The following is a 20,151-nucleotide window of genomic DNA, read 5'->3' on the forward strand; positions in this document are numbered from 1 at the left end:
ATCATGGTTTAATAAACTTTTATTATGTAAACTTTAAACGTATACGTTTTCCTCTTTCATTCTTTTCTAATATCGATTATCCGGAAGAAAAACTCTGGCATTATGGATGAATAGATAGATCTTTATGCTAAATAAAATTGTCTACCTGAATTTCAATGAACTGGAGTGAAATAGAAATTAATTTTCTCTCTTAATATGTCTCTAATAAGTTGAAAATAATATAATAGTGTATTTAAATTCTTCCAATATATTTTTGCCGTCTTGAATTATACCTATTTAGTGTTGTCATAAATGCATAATGTCCGCTGTCTATTGACGAATGTTAAAACAAGTAACAGTTGGTGTCAGTGTCGCGTCTGGCTGAACATGCGACCGGAAATGGTTAACGCACGCTCAGTACTTTCTCCAGTTCGACAGAGGAGAATGGGCCGTTTGAAAATTTCCCATCAAACTGCCGAAAAGACGTGCTGCTGGCAGAGACATTCATCGACCATCGTGTTCCCGGAGCCTGCATTCCCTCGACAGAGCCACGTCTTCGGCTCGCACCGTGTAAATCATCCGCAATCGGATCTCGTTCGGAAACAAGGAACGGCTTTCCTCGGAGGGCCGTGATGTTCGAGTGAAATGAAGAATAAAAAAAAAAAGGAGGAGCAGGAGAATAAGAATGAGAAGTGGAGGAAGAAGGAGTAAAAGAAATAAAAAAAAGAAGAGCGGCATCAGATACGTTCGTGGACTGTTCATCGTGTACGTGGCTCGGAGAGGATATAATAATAATATCGGCGCAGAGGTAGAGGGGGATATAGTCGTCACGACGGATCACGTCGAAGTCGTGCTCTTCCGCGGCGTCCAGGGACGGCGAGATCGCGCTTGTGATCAGTTCGCGAGGGAGTCGAAGGAGAGGATCCCCCGGCAACCTCCGCAGAAAGTTCTGGTGCGTGCAATGCGAAACGTGACACAACCCGGCCGCCCTTCACCCGCCTTCCTAACAATACCCTCGTCTTCGGCCGGTTGCTTCTTCTTCCTCCGGTTCTCCGGCCTCTCTTCGGGTTCTTCTGGTACACCCGTTCTCCCGTCTCGTTCCTGCCGCGTTTCCTCCTCTCTTCTGGACTCGAACCATCCGCCTCCTCCATCTTCGCCTCCTCTTCTTTTAACCTCTCCCGGTCCGCCTTTCTTCTTCTTCCTCCGCTTGCCTATCCTGGTCCCTTTTCCTTCTCGTTGCTCGATCTCTGCCAAGGTATTTTCTGCGCCACGCCGCCGCCGCCGCCGTCGTCGTGCCCCGGTGCCGGAACCAAGGATAACTGGAATCTGTTAACGCGGCGACGTCCAATTTCTACCAGGAGGGTGGTTGAAGAGTAGGGGGGGGGAGCGGTCAGTTGTAAATTGGCGGCAAATGGCGCGTAAACATACGCGCGTCAGGTATATTAACCGACACGCGCTGACAGAGTTCACGTGAGCCGCCGCGGTAGCTTATACTTCCTAAGCGTTGTTCCCCGTTATTTATCGCCGCTGGATTTGTCGGGTATTATTCGGTGATTTATACGCCGCCTCGTAATTCATATATGCGTAAACAAAGGAACGGACCACCGCCGTGCGCGAGCCTTTGCCTACCTGCTTCACCCTGTCCACTCTTCTTCAAGCTCTAACGATCGGGACACGTTCCCGCGGACGGTTTCTGCGTCCTCGGAAGCAGCTCGCCCACCTGTCGAGAGGTCACCGGATAATAAATTCCTCTGCGCGACAGCCTGCCGGACGATCGGGTTCAAATTCGAAACCGTTACGTCTGATCTACGTTGGATAACGAGATTGGTATACTAGGTTCTCTGTGATGATCGTACTAATCATTGATGCGCCAACAGATATTTTGCATGAAGATCCGAAGTCTAGTAATGAGTCATTAATAAACTTCTAAGGGTACGCGCACAGTGGACCCGTTTCGGCCGACATCCGACGTTGTGTCTCTTTCTCGCACGCTTGAAAAAAGAGACAGATGCGTCGAACATCGGCCAAATCGGACGAAAGCGGGTTATGATGATTCACGGGCGTTTGAACTGTGCCGACGAGTGCGACTCTCCGCGTCGCGTTAGTAGTATGTAGTTCACACCGATATACCGAGCCGAGATCAGTGTATTAAGTTGGAGGGGATATTTTTTTGCATCTATCGTGAAAAGATTTTCGCGTTTATCGAAAATTTACTGTAATTGTAATTTCTTTGTGTTAATCTTATCTCTAAAGAGAGGACACGCCATCGAACCTATAAGAATATGATTGGCTATCCTATTGACAGTATGCCAATCTAAACATCTTAGCTGTTCCGAGGAGTCTTGCTGATGATGTCCATCACGTCCACACTTCCTGCAGCGTAAAGCATGTGTGAACTGTTCCTTGCACTGTCCTATACATAGAATGTCCAGTGTGAAAACACCCGAAACATTTATGCAGTTTCGGTGCAGCACTCAGTCTTGTGTGATTGTGAGTCCGATCCGTACTTTCGGGTTCTTCAAAACCATATTTAGTCTCTTCATCATTCATTATTGGAAAACCCTTTAAGAAAATGTTGAGTGCCCGCTGTTTCTGCCTCGTTTTCGGATAACAATTCCGAACTCAAGATTTGGATCAGCCAGTACAGTGCAAGAGAGTCTTATGATGGCGACCAGGCTATCTTGCTTCACAATCCTGATCACGATCACACACGCACGCCGAACCGCCCACCGCGTCCTCGCCCCTTTTTCCTCTTTGTCTGGTTCACATCACCCGCGATCTTTGTTCTCGCCCCCGGAGAGTGTGAACGCACGTGCGTGAGCTTGCATAGCAAAATCATTTCGTCGGCTTATCACCCCCGCGTCGTCACTTGGAATCTCGTTACGTAACGCGCATAGCTGCTCAAGCCTATTCTCGAGATTAGGCTTTCTCCGACACGTACCGTGCCGGTGGACGGTGTACAAACACAAGAGATCGTCGATCTCCTTAGGCAGAACTAAACAATTTCGTTTTGAACTCCATTTTAATAGTTTAATAATAGTAATAATATTTTTCGCGGCGCTACGGTTCGATCAAATTCTACACTGAATAGCTATATTTGCAGGGCATAAAACGTTCCGCTTCGGATTTTGAAACTTGATAACGTTATGGACTCCATTTTAATAGGTTGGCCATTAACGTTAATGCTTTTGTAAAAATATCTGAAACTAAATTGCGTTTTACAGAATTGTCTTTTAAATAAGGACATGTGTAAAATATTTGCGATTTTCTTTATATAAAGTACAAATGGTGATCGTACTTACAGGTGTTGGAGTCCGGGTTGATTTCAAATTAACTCTAAGGGGTTCGAGTTGGTCCCAATTGATCCGTATTGGCCCGAATTAGTCACCTGACACATCTCTTCGTTTTATTTATTTGTGGAAAGAACCGTTTAGTATTCAGGGCGAATCACGAATCGTGATCAGTAGAGATTACTCTGTTATTAGCTGAAAAGAACTGTCACGTGATTATAGCACATTTTTTGTAAAAAAATATGAAAATAGCAATTTTTTTGTAATTTTTTGAATGTTATGATACGTTTTCTAATTCGTCTTGAAATACTCTAGCAAACAAGCGTAAAAAAATCATAGTTGTATTTGCAAAAAATTGAAAGTGACCTTGAATAATCATAAAAAAAAGAGTTGACGAAAAATTTGCTATAATCACGAGAAAGCTCTCTTGAAACCATACTATACCTGATAGAAACATTTTCGATCGGACTGCTAATAACAGAGTAATCTCCACTGACCACGATTTGTGATTCACCCTGTATACATACAATAAAATCTGTTAACATGGCATTAAATATTAATTGCTCAAAACAGATAGCACAATCTTGTAAAATAAAGTAGTATTTAAAAAACAAAGAAAATATTGAACGTAATCATAGGAAAATCAAGGAAAACCTTAAAAATTGCAAATATAGCACTTTTGAGTTAGTTATTGCAATTATTAACAGTAACAAAAAGAGTAATTTATTGATGTTTTGAATAATCTACTCTTTTTGTACTCTCAGAGAAGATAGTCTTTATTATCTCGACAATATTAAATGTAACAGCTACCATTACTTTCATCGAGCTAAACGTGAGAAAGGATACATTGTATGTAAATGACGTATCTTGATTACTGGGGACATAATTAGATAATTATTTTAGCAATTAAAGAGATGATCTCTGAAATTAGGTGTTCCACGCATATACGTGTAAATAATACTTAATTTTTTATCTGATGTCTGAAATGATCTATACATTGGTTAGCGTTGAATGAGATTTCTTCAAGTTGAACGAATTCGAAGGAAATTACTGCGTTTGTTCACGCAATGATTGAGAGAAATCGTTCAAGGAAGTTGTGTTCCGAAAAAAAGCTATTGGCAATATTTGAAGGGTATGGGATAACGAAACATACATCAAATGATCAAAGTACGTCCCACGCTTCCTTTCTTCGCAGATTACAATATTCGTCTTGTTACGTGTGTACGCACGTGCGTGAAGTCTTGCAAGAATGGCGAGCAATTTGTCATCTTTTCTCGAAGTTGCTTCCGCTGTATATCGTCTAAGAAGAGCATGACTTCCCACTAGTACAAATACAAATATTTAGTACGAAAACAGGATTCACTTTAATAATTAGAGTCTGGAGAAAGATTAAAACAATAATCAATTAATAGTCTACGGATTTTATGCATTACAACAAAGATGGTAAGTACAATTTGAAATGCAGGATGGATTAAGAGAACTTAGAAGCACGTATTATTTTCAAATTACTAAAATGATTAAAGAAAGAAAGAAATTTTTAATCGTCATGAATACATTGCTTACAATGGTGCTAACTTTCGTCAATAAGTGCACTTAGAAAAGAAAGTTGCGTTTGTTTAACGTTAAATCTACTACCACCGATCAATGGTAAAAATGATTTCACAAGAAATGATTGTATAGATATCATAGAGCACGTATTATACAATAGCTGCCGCACAAAGTCTAAATAATCAATCTTGTAATTTTTATAAGGGTACATGTACCAGTTACTTTTATCCCCTTGCCGTATTTTAACGAGTCACACTCGTCATGAAGATTCTAAACGAAATCTAACAAATATATGAATGTTACGCCTTTCTTTCTAAATTAAATAAAATTTGATTGGTTTGAAATCAATATTTAAGCATTAAAATAAATGTAGCCAATCAAAAGATATAAGCTTTCTTTTCTCTTCTACATTTTTAGGAACAGTGTTTTAATCACTCTAACTATAAAGAAAATGATACGGCAAGGGGTTAAGGCTCGGTAGGTTTAATGTTAACATTTCATATGTAATCTTAATATTACTTGTCTTCCGTTGCGTCTTCCTAAATGTTCTTAATCGGAAAGCCACGCAGTGAAAAGGTTGAGCAGAGAATGAAATGAAGGAAATTTTTTCAAAATCAGTATATACCATCGGATCGTTTTTCTCGAGCATTTCTATCGTGGATTGAGCCGATCCAGCGAACGATCGTCTCGAGCCCGATAAATCTGTCAGCCTCGAAGGCTGGATCAAAATCGTGCGGAGAGGTTCCTCGCTCCGCATCCCGCCGCATCCCCGCTAAGCTCTGTAAACTTAATGAACGACAGAATCGCTCGAAAGCAAGCGGTTGTCCCACGGCCGCGGCCATCGGCGTGCAGCAAAACGAAGGCAACGTTATCGGCGTCAAACAAAGGACATTACTTATCCACCAGTCATACATTTCCATCACCCACGCACGGTGCACGCGTACATGCGTGACCAGGCACGAGGGAGCATCTCTCGCGCGCGATTAACGGTGCAAACGGCGATTTTTCGATTTCGTTCGCTTCTCGAGGCTGATGTCGTGGCGCGGGACCGGGTCGGGGAAGAGGACTGGCAGAGGAACAGAGCACAGAGGGAGAAGCTGCGTGGGAGGAAATTGCTCGAACCGTCGCCATGACCTGTCGTAACCTCGCCGGGGCTGCCGATCCGACATCTCAGATCGAACGCGATGCGAAATTCCCGATTAAGTGGTTCCAGCGCCGGTGTGCCCCTAACTTCGGTTCGGCCTTCTCCTCCCTCCGTATCGTCTCGTTCGGCACGTTTTCTTGTCCGGCACAGGGAACTCGAGAAGCTCCTCTCGTTGGCCATCAATCGAGCACCATCGATTCCCCCGTGATCTGTTTTCCTGAGAACATTGGGTCTCTCCCAACGGAGCGGGGGCCGCGCGCCGGACCTTCTTTATACATTGCCGTGCAGTTTCTCTCTTTGACCTCCGTTGACCCCCGAGGACACCCGCGTACCAGTTTGTAGTCGAACGTACGTATTTACACGGCACGATGCTCCTCGTCGTCACCGTCCTCCTTCTCCTCCCTATTCTTCCTACTCTATCTCCTCCTCCTCGTCCTCATCCTCCTCGTCTTCTTCTTCATCTCTGCTTCTTCTTCTTCTTCTTCCTCTCGTTCCACAGCCCTAGCCGCCTTCGCGGCGGTGGATGGTAGCTGGCTTGTTTGTTGCCCCCAGGATGGCAGAATACACTTCCGAACGAACTGGACGAGCTTATCCCTCGTTTCATAATTGTTGCGTATTTACAGTGGCGGCCATATACGCTCCTCGTCAAAAAGATAGACCGGGTGTGTTACCTTTAACCTGTTCACCGTTTTGTTTCATTTTAAGTACGTCCACTTGTGTGCTTCGTTGTTTCTAAGCTAGCATTATTTTTGTGCTTTCTCCATACTACACCGCGCACTCATCAATTTTATTTCACTTTTAGTACTGATAAACATTCTATTTACATTCTGGTCTCTTCAAAATTATTCGCTTGGCACTGAGCACTCTGACAGCGCAGCTTCCGACACCAAAACTGCGTGACGATTGAAAGCAACGTTCGAACTCCTCCGCTTTTTCATAGAGACATTATTCGAGTACACAACAACGGACATACCTTGACGGAAAAATTAATTTTTTAGGTTTTGGTCACGTTTCGGCGATTTGGGATCACTGCGGAACGGGTGGCTGCTGATTGTTCGACGAGACCGGGCTTACAGTTCCTAGAAGCGACAGGTCGTTAATGCGCGTACATAATATTCGTACACGCAATGCACATTCTGCGCAATGTGCATCGACAAGGAGAAGTCGATGGTTATAGGCGTACAAGATCATCGTGCGGAGATCTCGACACGCCCGGAGTTCACGCTCCGGCCAGTGGGGTCATTGGGCAGCCTGCTCGACAACAAATCATGGCTAATGATCTACCCGTACCTTTGCAGTTACCGTACCTTATACTTCGCAAAGGCTTCCACCTTGGGCCGGGTCCCGGCATCCCTCCTGTTAGTCATCGCCCGGCCGAGCCTATGACAAAGCAAAAGTCGTCCACTCCCACAGAAAGGCCGTTTCTCGTTACTTCTAATTACAATGCGAACGCCGTTGCTTTTAAGCTACTCTCGCGTTAGCGATTAACTAGATGTACGTGTTAGGTGTTCTACAAAGAACCTAACTCCGCATCACGGAACCGCTTGTCGTATTTAATGGATTCTTCGGGCGGTCGCGCACGTGAATTATGCGAATTATTCGAGGATGATTGATTCGCCGGAGACTTTTTGATACCGGCCCGAGACACGACCGAGTCTCGCCGGCTGAAACGCCGTAAGAAAATCCGCGCAGATTGTTTTGTAACGACGCGTAATGCGCCCCAACGATACATAATGATTTTAGCGGTGATGTTCCCTCGCAACGCGCCGTTGGTAACACGGCGAATGTAATTGGAGACATTCTGTCTTCGTGGAAGTCGTTATCGAGCGAACACTTTGACCCTTTCCGCGTTTATATGACAAAACGACAAATGAATTGGTGGCTGCAGCAACAGTTTAAGCGGGTAGACTCGTTTCCAGGATTGCAAGGGTGCGGGATGCGCCTTCTCATTTCTCGATAATGCAACGGTGGGATTTTTCAGTAGTCAAGAGCGCTGGATAAAAGACCAATCTAGTAAGTCGCATTATTCGGCAGCTGTCGCAACTTTACAAAAATAGCTGTATGCTTCCGAATAATGCAAATTACGCCTCGCAAACGTAAAAATAGGACTTTTGAGGACGATCACGGCCTAGATTGATCTTTTATTTAGCGCTTTTGAAAAACGCCATCTTCGCATTATCGAAAAATGAGAAGGCGTATCTCGCAACCTTGCAATCCTGGAAACGCGAGTCTACCTCCTTAACACTAAACCTACCGAGCTCTAAAAGCGATTCAAATATTTCAGCTGATAAAAATGATAAGCCTCTATTTATTTAGATGTGGCGCAATTTTTAATACAATATGCGCTTGGTCGAAAAAATTATCGAATCAATTTCGTCATTTTCGACGATTCGGTTATTTGACCGACGGTGGTAGGTTTAGTGTTAAGATCTAGTTTGGCTTTTATTGTTCTCCTGCTCTCCTGTATTTGCACTTTACATCATCCAACGTTGTTCCAGCCAACCATTCAAATGTCAAATCATTTTGCATTGGGGTTTGGTGCTTGGACAACTGAACCCGTCGAAATAACGAATTTTTAATTCGTCGGTTTACAATTATTCAGATTGTAGAGGTGTTTTCAAGGATACTTACAATTAGTGAGTACACTTATTTATTCAGACGGATTTTCTAAAAGTAAACCCAACGTCTCGATAAATGTGGTTTCGTTACTTTCAGAATGCAAATTAGTCACTTTTAGTGCTTGGTTGTTCTAGTGTTAAGACTACTTCGTTTCCTGCGGTCCCCACTGCAATCGCCTTGGCTATACATGTGGGGGTAGTCGAGGCAAAGGTAAATGCAAAGCGTCGCAACACCAAAGGTACCCTAACCACCACGGGAGTGATGATGAAAATGGACAGGAAGGAGGTGAAGACCTTGGCAACTAGTGCAGGCTACAGCGAGTACATTTTCTTGGAATTTTAACACTAAACCTACCGAGCCCTAAAAGTAACTGGTACATGTTCCCTTATAAAAATGACAAGATTCTTTCCTAATTGGAGAGATCCTATTGTAATACGTGCTCTACTGAAGATATTTGCACTATCATTTCTTATGAAATCATTTTTATTATTTCAATAATTGCAAAATAAGAAATTTGGAACCAGTCCAATAATAAACCAGAAATAATAAAAATGATTTGTATTAATGATTTTGTATTACAATAGGATCTCTCCAAATAGGATAGAATCTTGTCATTTTTATAAGGGAACATGTACCAGTTACTTTTAAGGCTCGGTAGGTAGACATTTCCGAATTTATCTGAAGGTATTGCACAGATATTGTAAGTTGTCGAGTATAATACAGTGGAACCTCGGTATACGTCTGCTTCGGAATACGTCCAGTTTGAACGAGACAAATTTTGTTCGGTATACGATATAAATTTTTGGTGTAAATTTTGCGTCATTTTAAACTAATTATCTCGGAGGAAACATTAAATTAATAATCAATTATATTCGGAGTTGATGTATCATTAACTGACTGATCATACAAGTAAGGATCAGTCATGAGAAATTACTGATGAGGTCGGCGTACATAACACAGAGAGATCAAAGAAAATGATCAGTCGTCGATGGAGCGTTTATTTTTGTATTTTAAAAATCTATAATAAAATCTCTGTTTTTATTTATGTGTTTAAACAGTGTTTAAATTATTTTACAACCCCAGTAATGTATTTTTTTTACATGAGAACGGATTAATCATTTTTACATTACTTCTTGTGGGAAAGGTTGCTTTGATATACTTCCTATTCGGTATAAGTCCAAACATCAGGAACGGATTAAGGTCGTATATCGAGGTTCCACTGTACATATACTAAACAGCATGGGAGCAAGGGAACGGGGGTGCTGGCTCTGCCTAATCTTCTCTAGGGAGCCTCGTCTACTACATTGTTTATAATAATACAACTTATATCATCATCTATTACGACTCTGCACAACAGGCGGCGTATTCGCGGCAAAAATAATTAGAGCAGCGTGTACAAGGTGAACGATGATCAGGACTCCGAGGATCTAAGCTGAGTGTACGCTATCCAATTATACATATAGAAAGCATGCAAGAACTCGTGAGATGCCGACACGACGGTAACAAAGATATCGGATCCCGTTTCCGAGCCAAAGATGCGTAAATAAATATTTAAATGGAAACACGGAGTCGGAGCGTATTCGCCGCGTATTCCGCATTCTTCGGAGCTTGTTCCGCCGCGTCCGCCATTGAAAGGTATAATTGTTAAAATAAATAACGTTTCAGTAATGTTTTAGGGCCGGTGCTGCACCGTATTCCGTTCGCATACTCGATCGTATACGCTTTCGGCGGGGACAAACGCCGCTTCTATCGATAGTTCGGCGTTTTATTGACAGAAAGTAGAAGCTTATCAATATTTCAATATCGACAACGAAAACAATTTTATTCAATAAAATGGAAATCGAGTGGGACCAGCCAATACCCTTTTGAATATTTACAGCGGTTAAATAGTTACAAAACCGGGATCCATTTACATCCCAAAATCTTCCTCAAAAGCGAGTAAGAAATCGATGCCGCGCACACGCTGTGCTGGTCAATACCGATGGAAATTTCATGGCGACCGTACCATGTAGACGCGCCCTTAAGGTTCGTTATAATTAAAATTTTCTTTCGGATCAATATTACGCGAACAGAGCCACGCAGGAAAAACAAATCGTTTTGTTGTTCCACTTGAAATTAGTATATTAAATGAACATTTTATTTCATTTCTCAAGGCACTTCTCTTCGAAGCTCTTATTTAAAATTAACCCTTAGCACTCGAGTGGCGACTCTGAGGCGCCACTAGAAATTGTTACACCATTATTCCACTATTTTGTACATTATCAAATTTGTACGTAATATAATAATAGGTAATATACGTAATATAATATAAGTTACTAAAGATTTCAAGCGTTGTACGTGTAAATCGGATCAGTTTCATATGCGTAGCGTCTAAAAAATTCTATAAAATGGAAATATTCTGGGTCAGAAGAAAAATTTGCTTCTAGAATGAAAATAAGTCCGAGTGCAAAGGGTTAATATAAGCCGATATTATTAGATTAAGTTTGGTATTTACTTTTTCATGTCTTCAAATACACTTTTATGATGAAAACAATTATTTTTATCGTTTCGATTATGTTTGTAAGAAAAAGCTGACGCTAGACAACACATGTCAGGAAACGAAATAAATTTTGTTAACCGCAACACTGTGCGACGGTGAGCACGGTTACCGTAGTAGCAGGAAACGCGTCATTAATCGAAACTTTTTAATCGATCAGCTACTTAAACATCGAACAATGTCGGAGCGAAGCTTAAGTTCGTTGGTACGCTGCTTCCCGTTATCGGTGCACGACAGGACTCGTTGGAATCCGAGACGCGGTGTTCACGGGATAGAGAGCTCTTAGGCGGATCTTGGTACGCAACTCTCTATTTCCACCGAGAGCAGCGGCCCGGTCGAGTGAATTTACGTTACTACCGTTCGCCGATCGGCAATAAAAACGAGCGCAATGCGTAATGGAGCCACGGTGTAACGGGTATGCACTGAGAAAGGTCAGGGGTCCGTTCGCGTTTCTGAACTGCAGCGTGCACCGATGCGCTTCAGACGCATCGCCTTACATCAAACACTTGACGTCAGGAGTCCGTCCTCTGCAATTCATTCAAACAGGGATTCTCGTCTAACTAGTTCGGAAATCTACATTTTTTCAAAGTATAGAACCTTAAAAATACTCTCCTAAAATTTTATGCTCGAATTCATCGAAATTACTAAACTGCGGATTTTATGCATTTATGAGAAAAATGCGTAGGAGAATGTGTGAATATATCGATGCGCAATGTTTAACTTTTAAAAATTATTGTGCATTATTATTATCTTCTGTTACCATTATTACCACTTTCCCTATTTAATTGCATTATGCATTTATGAAAAAAATGCGTAGGAGAATCTGTGAATATATCGATGTGCAATTTTTAACAAATTTACAAATTTTGAGAACAGCTGCCCTCGGATTCTTTTTCGAATTTTTAGTCGACAATCCTGAAATTGTACAGACATCATTTTTCGTGATTGAATAGTTTTCAATCATTATTCAAGTATTTGGGACGGTAAATCTGTATAAAATCGAATTAAATTAGACCTTTAATATTAGCTTTACAAGACAACAGTATATTTTTAGTACTTTGCTGCTCTTCGAGCATAACGCTTGTTAATATGTTAATTTTATTGAACTTTAGTCGCTGGCGTTTCCAATACATTCATATGGATCGGGCGTTCACTTTGCAAATTTCCGACAGCATGATTTTAATGAGAAGTGTATTGCAGGAGTGTCCGGCAGCATGGCGCCGAGTTGTATGGCACAAAGTTCAACATCCTATTTCGTTTTAGTGCGAAGTCCTGATTTGATGTAAGTTGTTCAAAGTTCCAGCTTGTAGCGAGTCGTACGAAGTTCTGATTCGATCTGGTTTGTTTGAGTACTAGTTCGATCTGGATCGTACGGAGTCATAATCTAAAGTTCTAATCCGCGCGTCCATGCCGCGGAACATCCTGCCAAAGAAATTGTCAAACATCTATCGATCCAATAGGAGTACAAATAAAACGAAATCGCTGATTTGGGGCGCTATCTAAACTGATGAATTAATTTTTTCATGCGAGTCGTGTGATGCGTTGTCTCACGGGAATCCCAATATGATAATATAAATTTATATATCATATAAAGCTCAAAAATATAAGCTATAAAAAGCTTTTTCTGAAAAGCTTAATAAATAAATGCTAGAAAATAATATTTTATCCAGGTATTGTTACGTTATCATGTAATATGTTACTGAACCATATTTCAGTAAACCATAAATGAATTCCAGATTCGTTTTGTGTCAACGAAATGGGAGAACCTAAACTGGAAGCAGACAGAGCGGTGCTCTGTTGAAGACACTGAAAAGCTAGGGATTACACATCATCCAGTCGGAGAATCGTGCTCGTTCTCAGGCCTACACTGAAAGAACGGGCCGCGGGTGCAAGAGTTCAAAGGGGAGGATTCTCTCGTAACGAGGCTACGATAGCGCTTACATGACGAAGAAGTCGAAGAAGGAGGTGGTAAGAAGAAGAAGAAGAAGAAGAAGAGGAGGAGGAGGAGGCAGAAGAAGGGGACGAAGAATCGGAGAGTGCGTGAGTACACGACGTGTCTCGGTCCAGTGCGCGTCTCTAGATGTGGAGGATGGGGAAAAAAGGAACGGTTAGCTGATGAAGGAGAACGAAAAGAGAAGGAATCAACGGCCAGGAACGAAGGGGAACTAACGCGGTGGCCTCAGGGTGGCGGTGTCAATGTATGCGTGCCAGTAAGCCGTGTAACAGACATGTAATACGCACTAGCTATCAAAGACAGAGTATAATAGCTCCGCGCATATGATACCGATTTCTTTGTATACTGATTTATAGAAACCGCGATGTAACTGTTGTCTATTTGCTCCGCTAAGGGATATCCTTGCTTGAATAGCTCCAACACTAGATGCACAGAGGACAATAAGTGACTATTTCACGTGACTCATTTTAAATTCTCCGAATTTGTATGCAAAATACAAATTTTTTTAAAGTATAATAACAGCCACATACACATTTAATTCCCTCATTAATAATTCTAGCAAGTTCATAATATCATATCGATCTTCTTAAATTGCTTCAATCGTTCGATATTTTTAAATTGCGCCCACTCAGTTCTGCCATAAGAATCCGGAGTCTATATATTACTCATAAAAGTAACAAGAGTGTATTCATTCAGATTTATTGACGATTTCAATCATGTTACAATTAAGAAATATCTGGAATTGATAAGCAATAGACGAAGATAATTTTGCTATTTGGTTCCTGTAATTAGTATCTGTAATTTTCTGTGGAATTTCTTGTCTGACGGAGGGCAACTTTTTCTTGCATAGATTTCGGATCGCCTCATATTGGGCAGCCCATAAACATTCTAGTCTCCTCTGCATATTCAGACTGAGTAAAACCAGTGTCGGATTGACACTCGTTACGAACGAGAGCAGAAACTCCCGCAGCTGAGATGCATCTTATCGAGGACGCAATATCACGGTACGAATTCGGACAGTGGGAGGCCGGCAATCTTAATAAAGAAACAAATCGAGGTAAAAGCGTACGGAAGGAAGGAAGGAAGGAAGACAGGGAAGCGAGGAAATGGGAAGAGATCAGGTTCGGACGAGCGAGGGAACGAAACGAAACAACGAGAGAGGACCAACGCGAAGAGACGGGGAAAGGAGGGCAGGACAGAGAGTCGAGCAGATCGAGGCGAGTCGAGTCGAGTCGAGGCGAGGCATGGCGAGGCAAGGCGAGCAAACAGCCAGTCAGGCAGTCAGGCAGTCAGGCGAGCAAGCAGGCTCGCAAGCAAGCAGGTACCCCGTTTTGCTCGCGATACGCGCTCTCGATGGGACCCAGGTCCTCTTCGCCGCGGGTTCTTCGGCTCACGCGGGACCGCTGATCTGTGACCCGGATCCTCCCTACCTTACCAACCCCGACCACGGGTTTCACCTTAACTCAGGACACTCACCCACATCCACGCGCGTCCACGGTACGTACCGACGTTCGCATACATCCTTGCCAGGATCTTCCACGGAGCACACCTACGTCTGAATACATTCACGAAGCGAGCGAACGAGCCGTGGAACGGAGGAGAGCGGCGTGCACGCCGCACGCATCGCCCGTAAAAAAGCTCTCTCTCTTTCTTCTCTCTTTCTTTCCTCTCTTTCCCGGGCTCTCTTCCTCACGAGCAGGAGGGGAATTTTTTACGGAATACGTAATTCTACGGTCAGGGTTCAGCCAATAATCTGGTTCATTCCGGGGGAACGTATACCGAGGGGGAAGATTTCCTCGGCATAGCGTGTACTATCGAGCTGGAATCTCTTTCTCTTTCTTCTTCCTCTTTCTATCCATCGGTCTCCTTTTCGTGCCTCGCGCCCTCCTCCCTTCTCCAACCCCCCCCCCTCCCACCCTCTTGCCCTCCTCGTCTTTTTCACCGTAAAGCAGCAATCTATGCCTTCGAGGCGCCCGCTGCAATATCTACGTATCCCCGTGGATACCGAGTAACACAATCTCCAACGTCTCTCCTCGTTCTCCGTCGATTACGCTTTTTCCGCGTCTACTTCTGTCCGTGACGTGACGCGACGTGACGTGACGTGACGTTCGTCCGCTCCCTCAACGTGGCCCTTCCACGCGCACGCATCCTGCCGATTCGTCTTCCCAACTATCTTCCTCTTTTTTCAATCGTTGCGTTCGCAATTTCACGAGATTTCTTCCCTTTCACGCTTTTTAAAATCCTCTACAAAAACTTCTATCAGAGAAAGAATAATTATTTAGTATCGTAATGATAGAATCCATTAAATATGATCAAGAATTTATTATAACCGACCGATCGATCCTTAACCCTTGCCGGTCCTACGTCGAGTCTGGCTCGAAATTCACTTTTGCGCCATTTTTACTGATTTATATTACAGTCATTTATAAAGCTCTGGCAAGTATTTAATAAAATTAACACGCCATAATGTTTCTGACAAATATTTAAAAATTGATTGCACGTAGTCTAATTATTCTTAATAAAAATTGTCTGCATCGATTGCAAGAAATAGAAACTATATTCAATGTTATTTCTTCCCTTAATGATTTTAATGGTTTCAATAATTTGGAATTTCATCTTCTCAATTTTGCTACAAATGCATAAAGATCCGCAGTCTACTTGTCATTTTCGAGAATTTCAACATAGCTATCAGAAACATCGGGAAGTGTAAATCACTAACAGATTACGATGACATCCTTAACATCATACAACACCAATTGCATAATATAATCATACAGAAAGAAATTGACAATCGAATAAGATGATATATCGACATTTTTTAATTTTTTTAATCGTTTTACCATCTCAAATTTCATTTTCGTCATAAATGCATAAAATCACATTTTTCAAGAACTGTTTTTCCTTCTTCAAAGCGTTATTGTTTCCTATGTTTATAAACCGCCAGGGGTGTTGCCTTCGTAGGTTAGCTCCTCGATACATTTTCGTCGAATTTCTCTCGTTCTTTTTCCACTTCTTCTTCCTCTTCTTCCTCTTCTTCGTGTCGCGGTTCTCCTCGTTCGTCCTGGTCTTCTTGTCCGTCCAGATATTGCGGTCGTCTTTGAAAGCTTACGGTTCCGTTCATCTTTTTCGGCAACGCTTCTTCTCCGCATTCTTCGACAAAGTAATTGAACCGTTTTACACCGGACGGATTCCTATAGTTCGCCCGCCACAATTTGCTTCTCCGTTTCTTTGACGTGTTCGATTCGAGCGGTTAAGTAAAGCGCAATCGACGCGAACTTCCTTCGCGCTGCGTTTCCACACCCTTTTTCATCAGTTTCGATTAACGGAGACCCGGCTGTCGCTGATTTCGAAATAGTCTTCTTATGCCAGCTCACTGTGGCGTCTGGGTATAATTGTATTAATTAGTTTTACTACGAAGCTCGGAGCAAAATGCTCAAGAATTTACGGAAAGCTATATCACGTAGATTTTCTTCGGTTTCACAGTGAGACGGGAATAGAATGAAACTGTTCGGAATTTTAAAATGGTCAAATAATTTCCTCGATTTTCCTTCTCCATTTTGCTTTTCTTATTCATCTACATTCTCCACTTACGTAATAGGAGCCAATAATTAATTTGTACATCTAATACGCGTTCGTAGAGGCGATATGATCGAAATCGTGGGCACGGGGTCTCAGGAGAGCAGATGGAACGATAAGCAGGATAAGAAAGGAAGCGCCGAAGCAATCCTGCGTGAGAGTGTTCCATTACGCCACGTGTTACGTGCACGCGCGTGCGAAAGACGAGGACGATGAGCGATCGGCTCGGAATAGAAGCAGAAGAGGCGGAGGAAGATCGAGGAGCGGACAATTATGCGCGCACCGAGTATTCGCAATTACGTGGATGTTGCAGCGCGCAGAAATCGGCGATTTGAGCTTGCTCGCTCGATTAAGCGTGCCGCAACGGTGAAGCAGCGTACGCAACATCCAAAACCGGAAGAAAAAGTCACCGGAAGTGGCTACGCTAATTGTGCAAACGGCCTAGTCGGTTGAGGAGATCAGAAACGCCCTTCAGCTGATTTTGGCCGGGAAAGAAAGTAACCTTTCTGCCAAGTTTCAGGCCGATACCTCGTCTGTAAGGGTAGTTGCGAGGAAAAAATGAAAAACCAGTTTTTATGCAATATATTGTCCATTTAATCCCATCCAAAAATTCTAAAAAAATCTTGAATAGTTCGAAAATGCAGTGAATATGCGTGAAATTAGATAGGAATCGTATGACGCGTCTGTTCCTGACCAACCAATTCTACTTCCTGCATATACGAAAGCACGCGAACGAATAAAACAAAATGTAGTTGTGTATTAAGAAAAATCGATGACCATTGATAACTCCGAAAAAAATATTCTTGGCAGATATTTGGTCCATTGACACCATGCCCATTAGGTAACAAATATTTGTTGCATCACAATAACCTGAAGAGATATTTAGGTGGCCTTATTTAAACGGACTACCCTGTACAATTGATTAATAATAAAGCTGTAGGTATTCTTTAAAATTTAACCATTGAATTTTATTTTCAAATCGGGCACGAACTTATGCAGTCATCTAATATAAACTTGAGTAAACTTATGCGTATATGAAAATAATTTTTCTTTATTGTAGGAACAAATTAATAATTTAAGTTTTCGATAGGTATCTTTTAGTAAATATTTCACTCCATTTGACAGTTTATTATAATTATTCCTTAAGTGACCGCCATTACCGCATTCTCCCCTACCCGTATCGATACCAGAGTAAGTTCGGGACCGCGGAAGCGACCCGACGCGCGACGGTTCGTTAGAGAATCATTCTGATAAGATATTCCGCGCGCATAAAACATACAAGGCTCGTAAAAAATCCGCCGGGGGTTACGTACGAGTATCGGGGATGAGCAGCCATTACGGCAAACTAGGCGATCGTTTACGACTCAATTCCCCGGGCGAGGGAACCGACAAAAATGAGGCGAAGGAGCTCGGAGAGAACGCGAGCCGCGTGTTACGTATAATAAAGCAGAAAAGGCGGAACAGGTTCGACATGGTCAAAATTCTGACGTCGTTCCTATGCGGATCGCAGGCCAGATTAGTTGGATTTACAGAGAAGCTAATTATCCGGGCCGGTGGTATACGAGCGCTCGCACTCGCGGGACTTAATTTAGATTTACATGGATTAACTTCCGACTTTTGACCTACCCGGGCAGCCAGCCCCTGGCTCCTACCCTCTCCGAACACCCTTCCTTCGTTCTGCCTTACGGCCATAAATTCCTTTCGCGGAGCACGCGACGAACCCCCCGCGCGCGTCTGCCTTGGTCTATATATTCCGCTTTTTCAGCGAGATGATAATTCCGCCAGCATTAATACACCGCTGCCACGGTCCTATTAACGCGACATGCATTTCGGAGATTCCCCGGCTCGGAAGACAGTGCATTAATCGCGACAAGTTGGCTGCCCCATTCACCCGCGCGACTGGGGACTATCAAAAATCTTGGCCGTCTACACTCGGAAGCGAATGCGAGCGGGTCACTGCGAGGACATGAAAGGTCACTCGACCGTAGGCTTCAAAGCTATTTAGAAAATGCGAGCCACCGGGGATCCCGCTAAAGTGTATCCCTCTTGCCGTTACGTTTCATTAAAGACTGAATCAGTTTCATACGGAAATACGCTAATTACACGCCTTTCCGCGCCGCGCGGGATCTATAATGGAATGGCTGCCGACTCAAGTACGATTTTGTACTTCTCTCTCTCTCTCCCTCTCTTTTTCTCTCTCAGTTTAACGGCCTTCAGACTCTTTTGACCCTCTTGGTGTACGGGTATGAATGAGGGTCAGAACGATGGGACGTTTGAGTATTTCGTGCGATTAATCCTTTTGCATCATACGGAAGAATGAAGAACAATAGTCTTATCAAAACAATGTCATAAATATTCATATTAGTGGAGCCACCTCCAATCTTGTTGGGATGACATCATTTTGATCTCCTTGAACAAAGAAATTTTCTCGAAGTATCTCGATAATTAATCATCATTTTGCCATTCTACTCCAATATGTTTTGTATACGTTTTCAAACAAATTCGTTTGCACACATATTCCACAACAATTAAGCTTAAAGAAAATGCGAAAAACGAAAAAAATTGATTGTTTCAAGGTTCTACAGTAGAAGACCCCTCGAAGATGACCCAGTTTCGGCGAATCAAGATCGGTATGATACAACCCGGCGAACATATATTGACAGAGAACTGCCCGGTAAGAATTGACAATTGACCGCTGAAAAATCCCTCGGTTGATCGATCACACGCGCGGAAAATGGAACGTCAGGAAACGACGCGAAGTCCACGAATGGACCGTTAAAATCAGATTGCGCGAGGTGCGATGTGTTATTGGATGGAGGACTTGGGGGGGGGGGGGAGGGTAGTAAATTTTCGGTCGCAGTTTCAGGAACTATTCAAACAGATGATCACCGTTGCCGCCATTAACTGGCCTGTTAGTAATGAGAAACGTCTGGAGAGGGTCTGGCAAGGTAAGAGAATGACGGCTTCAGAAGGACACGGCCAGGTCGGCAGTAACTGAAGCCATTAATCGCCCGCCATATTGCCAACCTCGTCTAGTCATCCCTCCCCGAGTCTTCCGAGCTCAGCACCTTACGTTCGCAGCCGGGACACCCCCTCTAACCACCCTCGGCAGCGACGAGCCACCCCCGGCTTTCTAGCCCGGGCCACCTTCTTTAACGTTCCTCTTTCCACATCGAGTAGCACGGTCATGGGCCTCGGGCTCGTCAAGTCGCCAACTTGGAAATTGCTTTCCTCATTTATAACCGGGCCAGTGTCTGACCGTCGTTCGCGCTCCCCCGTTTTCTGCGATCTCACCCTCGGCCCCCATCCTCCGATTTCCTCCTTCGAACCATTCTTTCTTACTCCCGCGTACCATGTTTCATTTAGACTCTTTCTCCCTCCTGCGACTTACTCTTCACCAGAGGGCTATCGACCCCGCAATATATAGGCCTTCCTTCTACTCCACCTACACCTCCACCCCCGCAGTCTCTCCCTCTGACGTGAGTCGGCTGATTTTTCGTGACGT

At 43.1% G+C, this 20,151-nt stretch overlaps 1 protein-coding gene across 2 annotated transcripts; it reads left to right on the forward strand.

The window, feature by feature from the left end:
• Positions 1-11,818: 11,818 nt before the first annotated feature.
• Positions 11,819-19,459, forward strand: LOC143217247 (uncharacterized). 2 transcript variants are annotated; one of them, XM_076441274.1, is made up of 3 exons: positions 11,819-13,314; positions 13,921-14,391; positions 16,709-19,459. In XM_076441274.1, the coding sequence occupies exons 2-3, from the start codon at positions 14,177-14,179 to the stop codon at positions 16,860-16,862; spliced, it is 369 nt and encodes a 122-aa protein (XP_076297389.1). In that variant the 5' UTR covers positions 11,819-13,314; positions 13,921-14,176; the 3' UTR covers positions 16,863-19,459. The 2 variants fall into 2 exon arrangements, 1 of the variants encoding a protein (XP_076297389.1); XR_013010757.1 differs by having other exon boundaries at positions 11,819-13,326; positions 13,921-19,459.
• The last annotated feature ends 692 nt before the right edge of the window (positions 19,460-20,151 follow it).

This window comes from Lasioglossum baleicum, chromosome 2 (genome assembly GCF_051020765.1).
Source record: "Lasioglossum baleicum chromosome 2, iyLasBale1, whole genome shotgun sequence".
NCBI classification, from domain to species: domain Eukaryota; kingdom Metazoa; phylum Arthropoda; class Insecta; order Hymenoptera; family Halictidae; genus Lasioglossum; species Lasioglossum baleicum.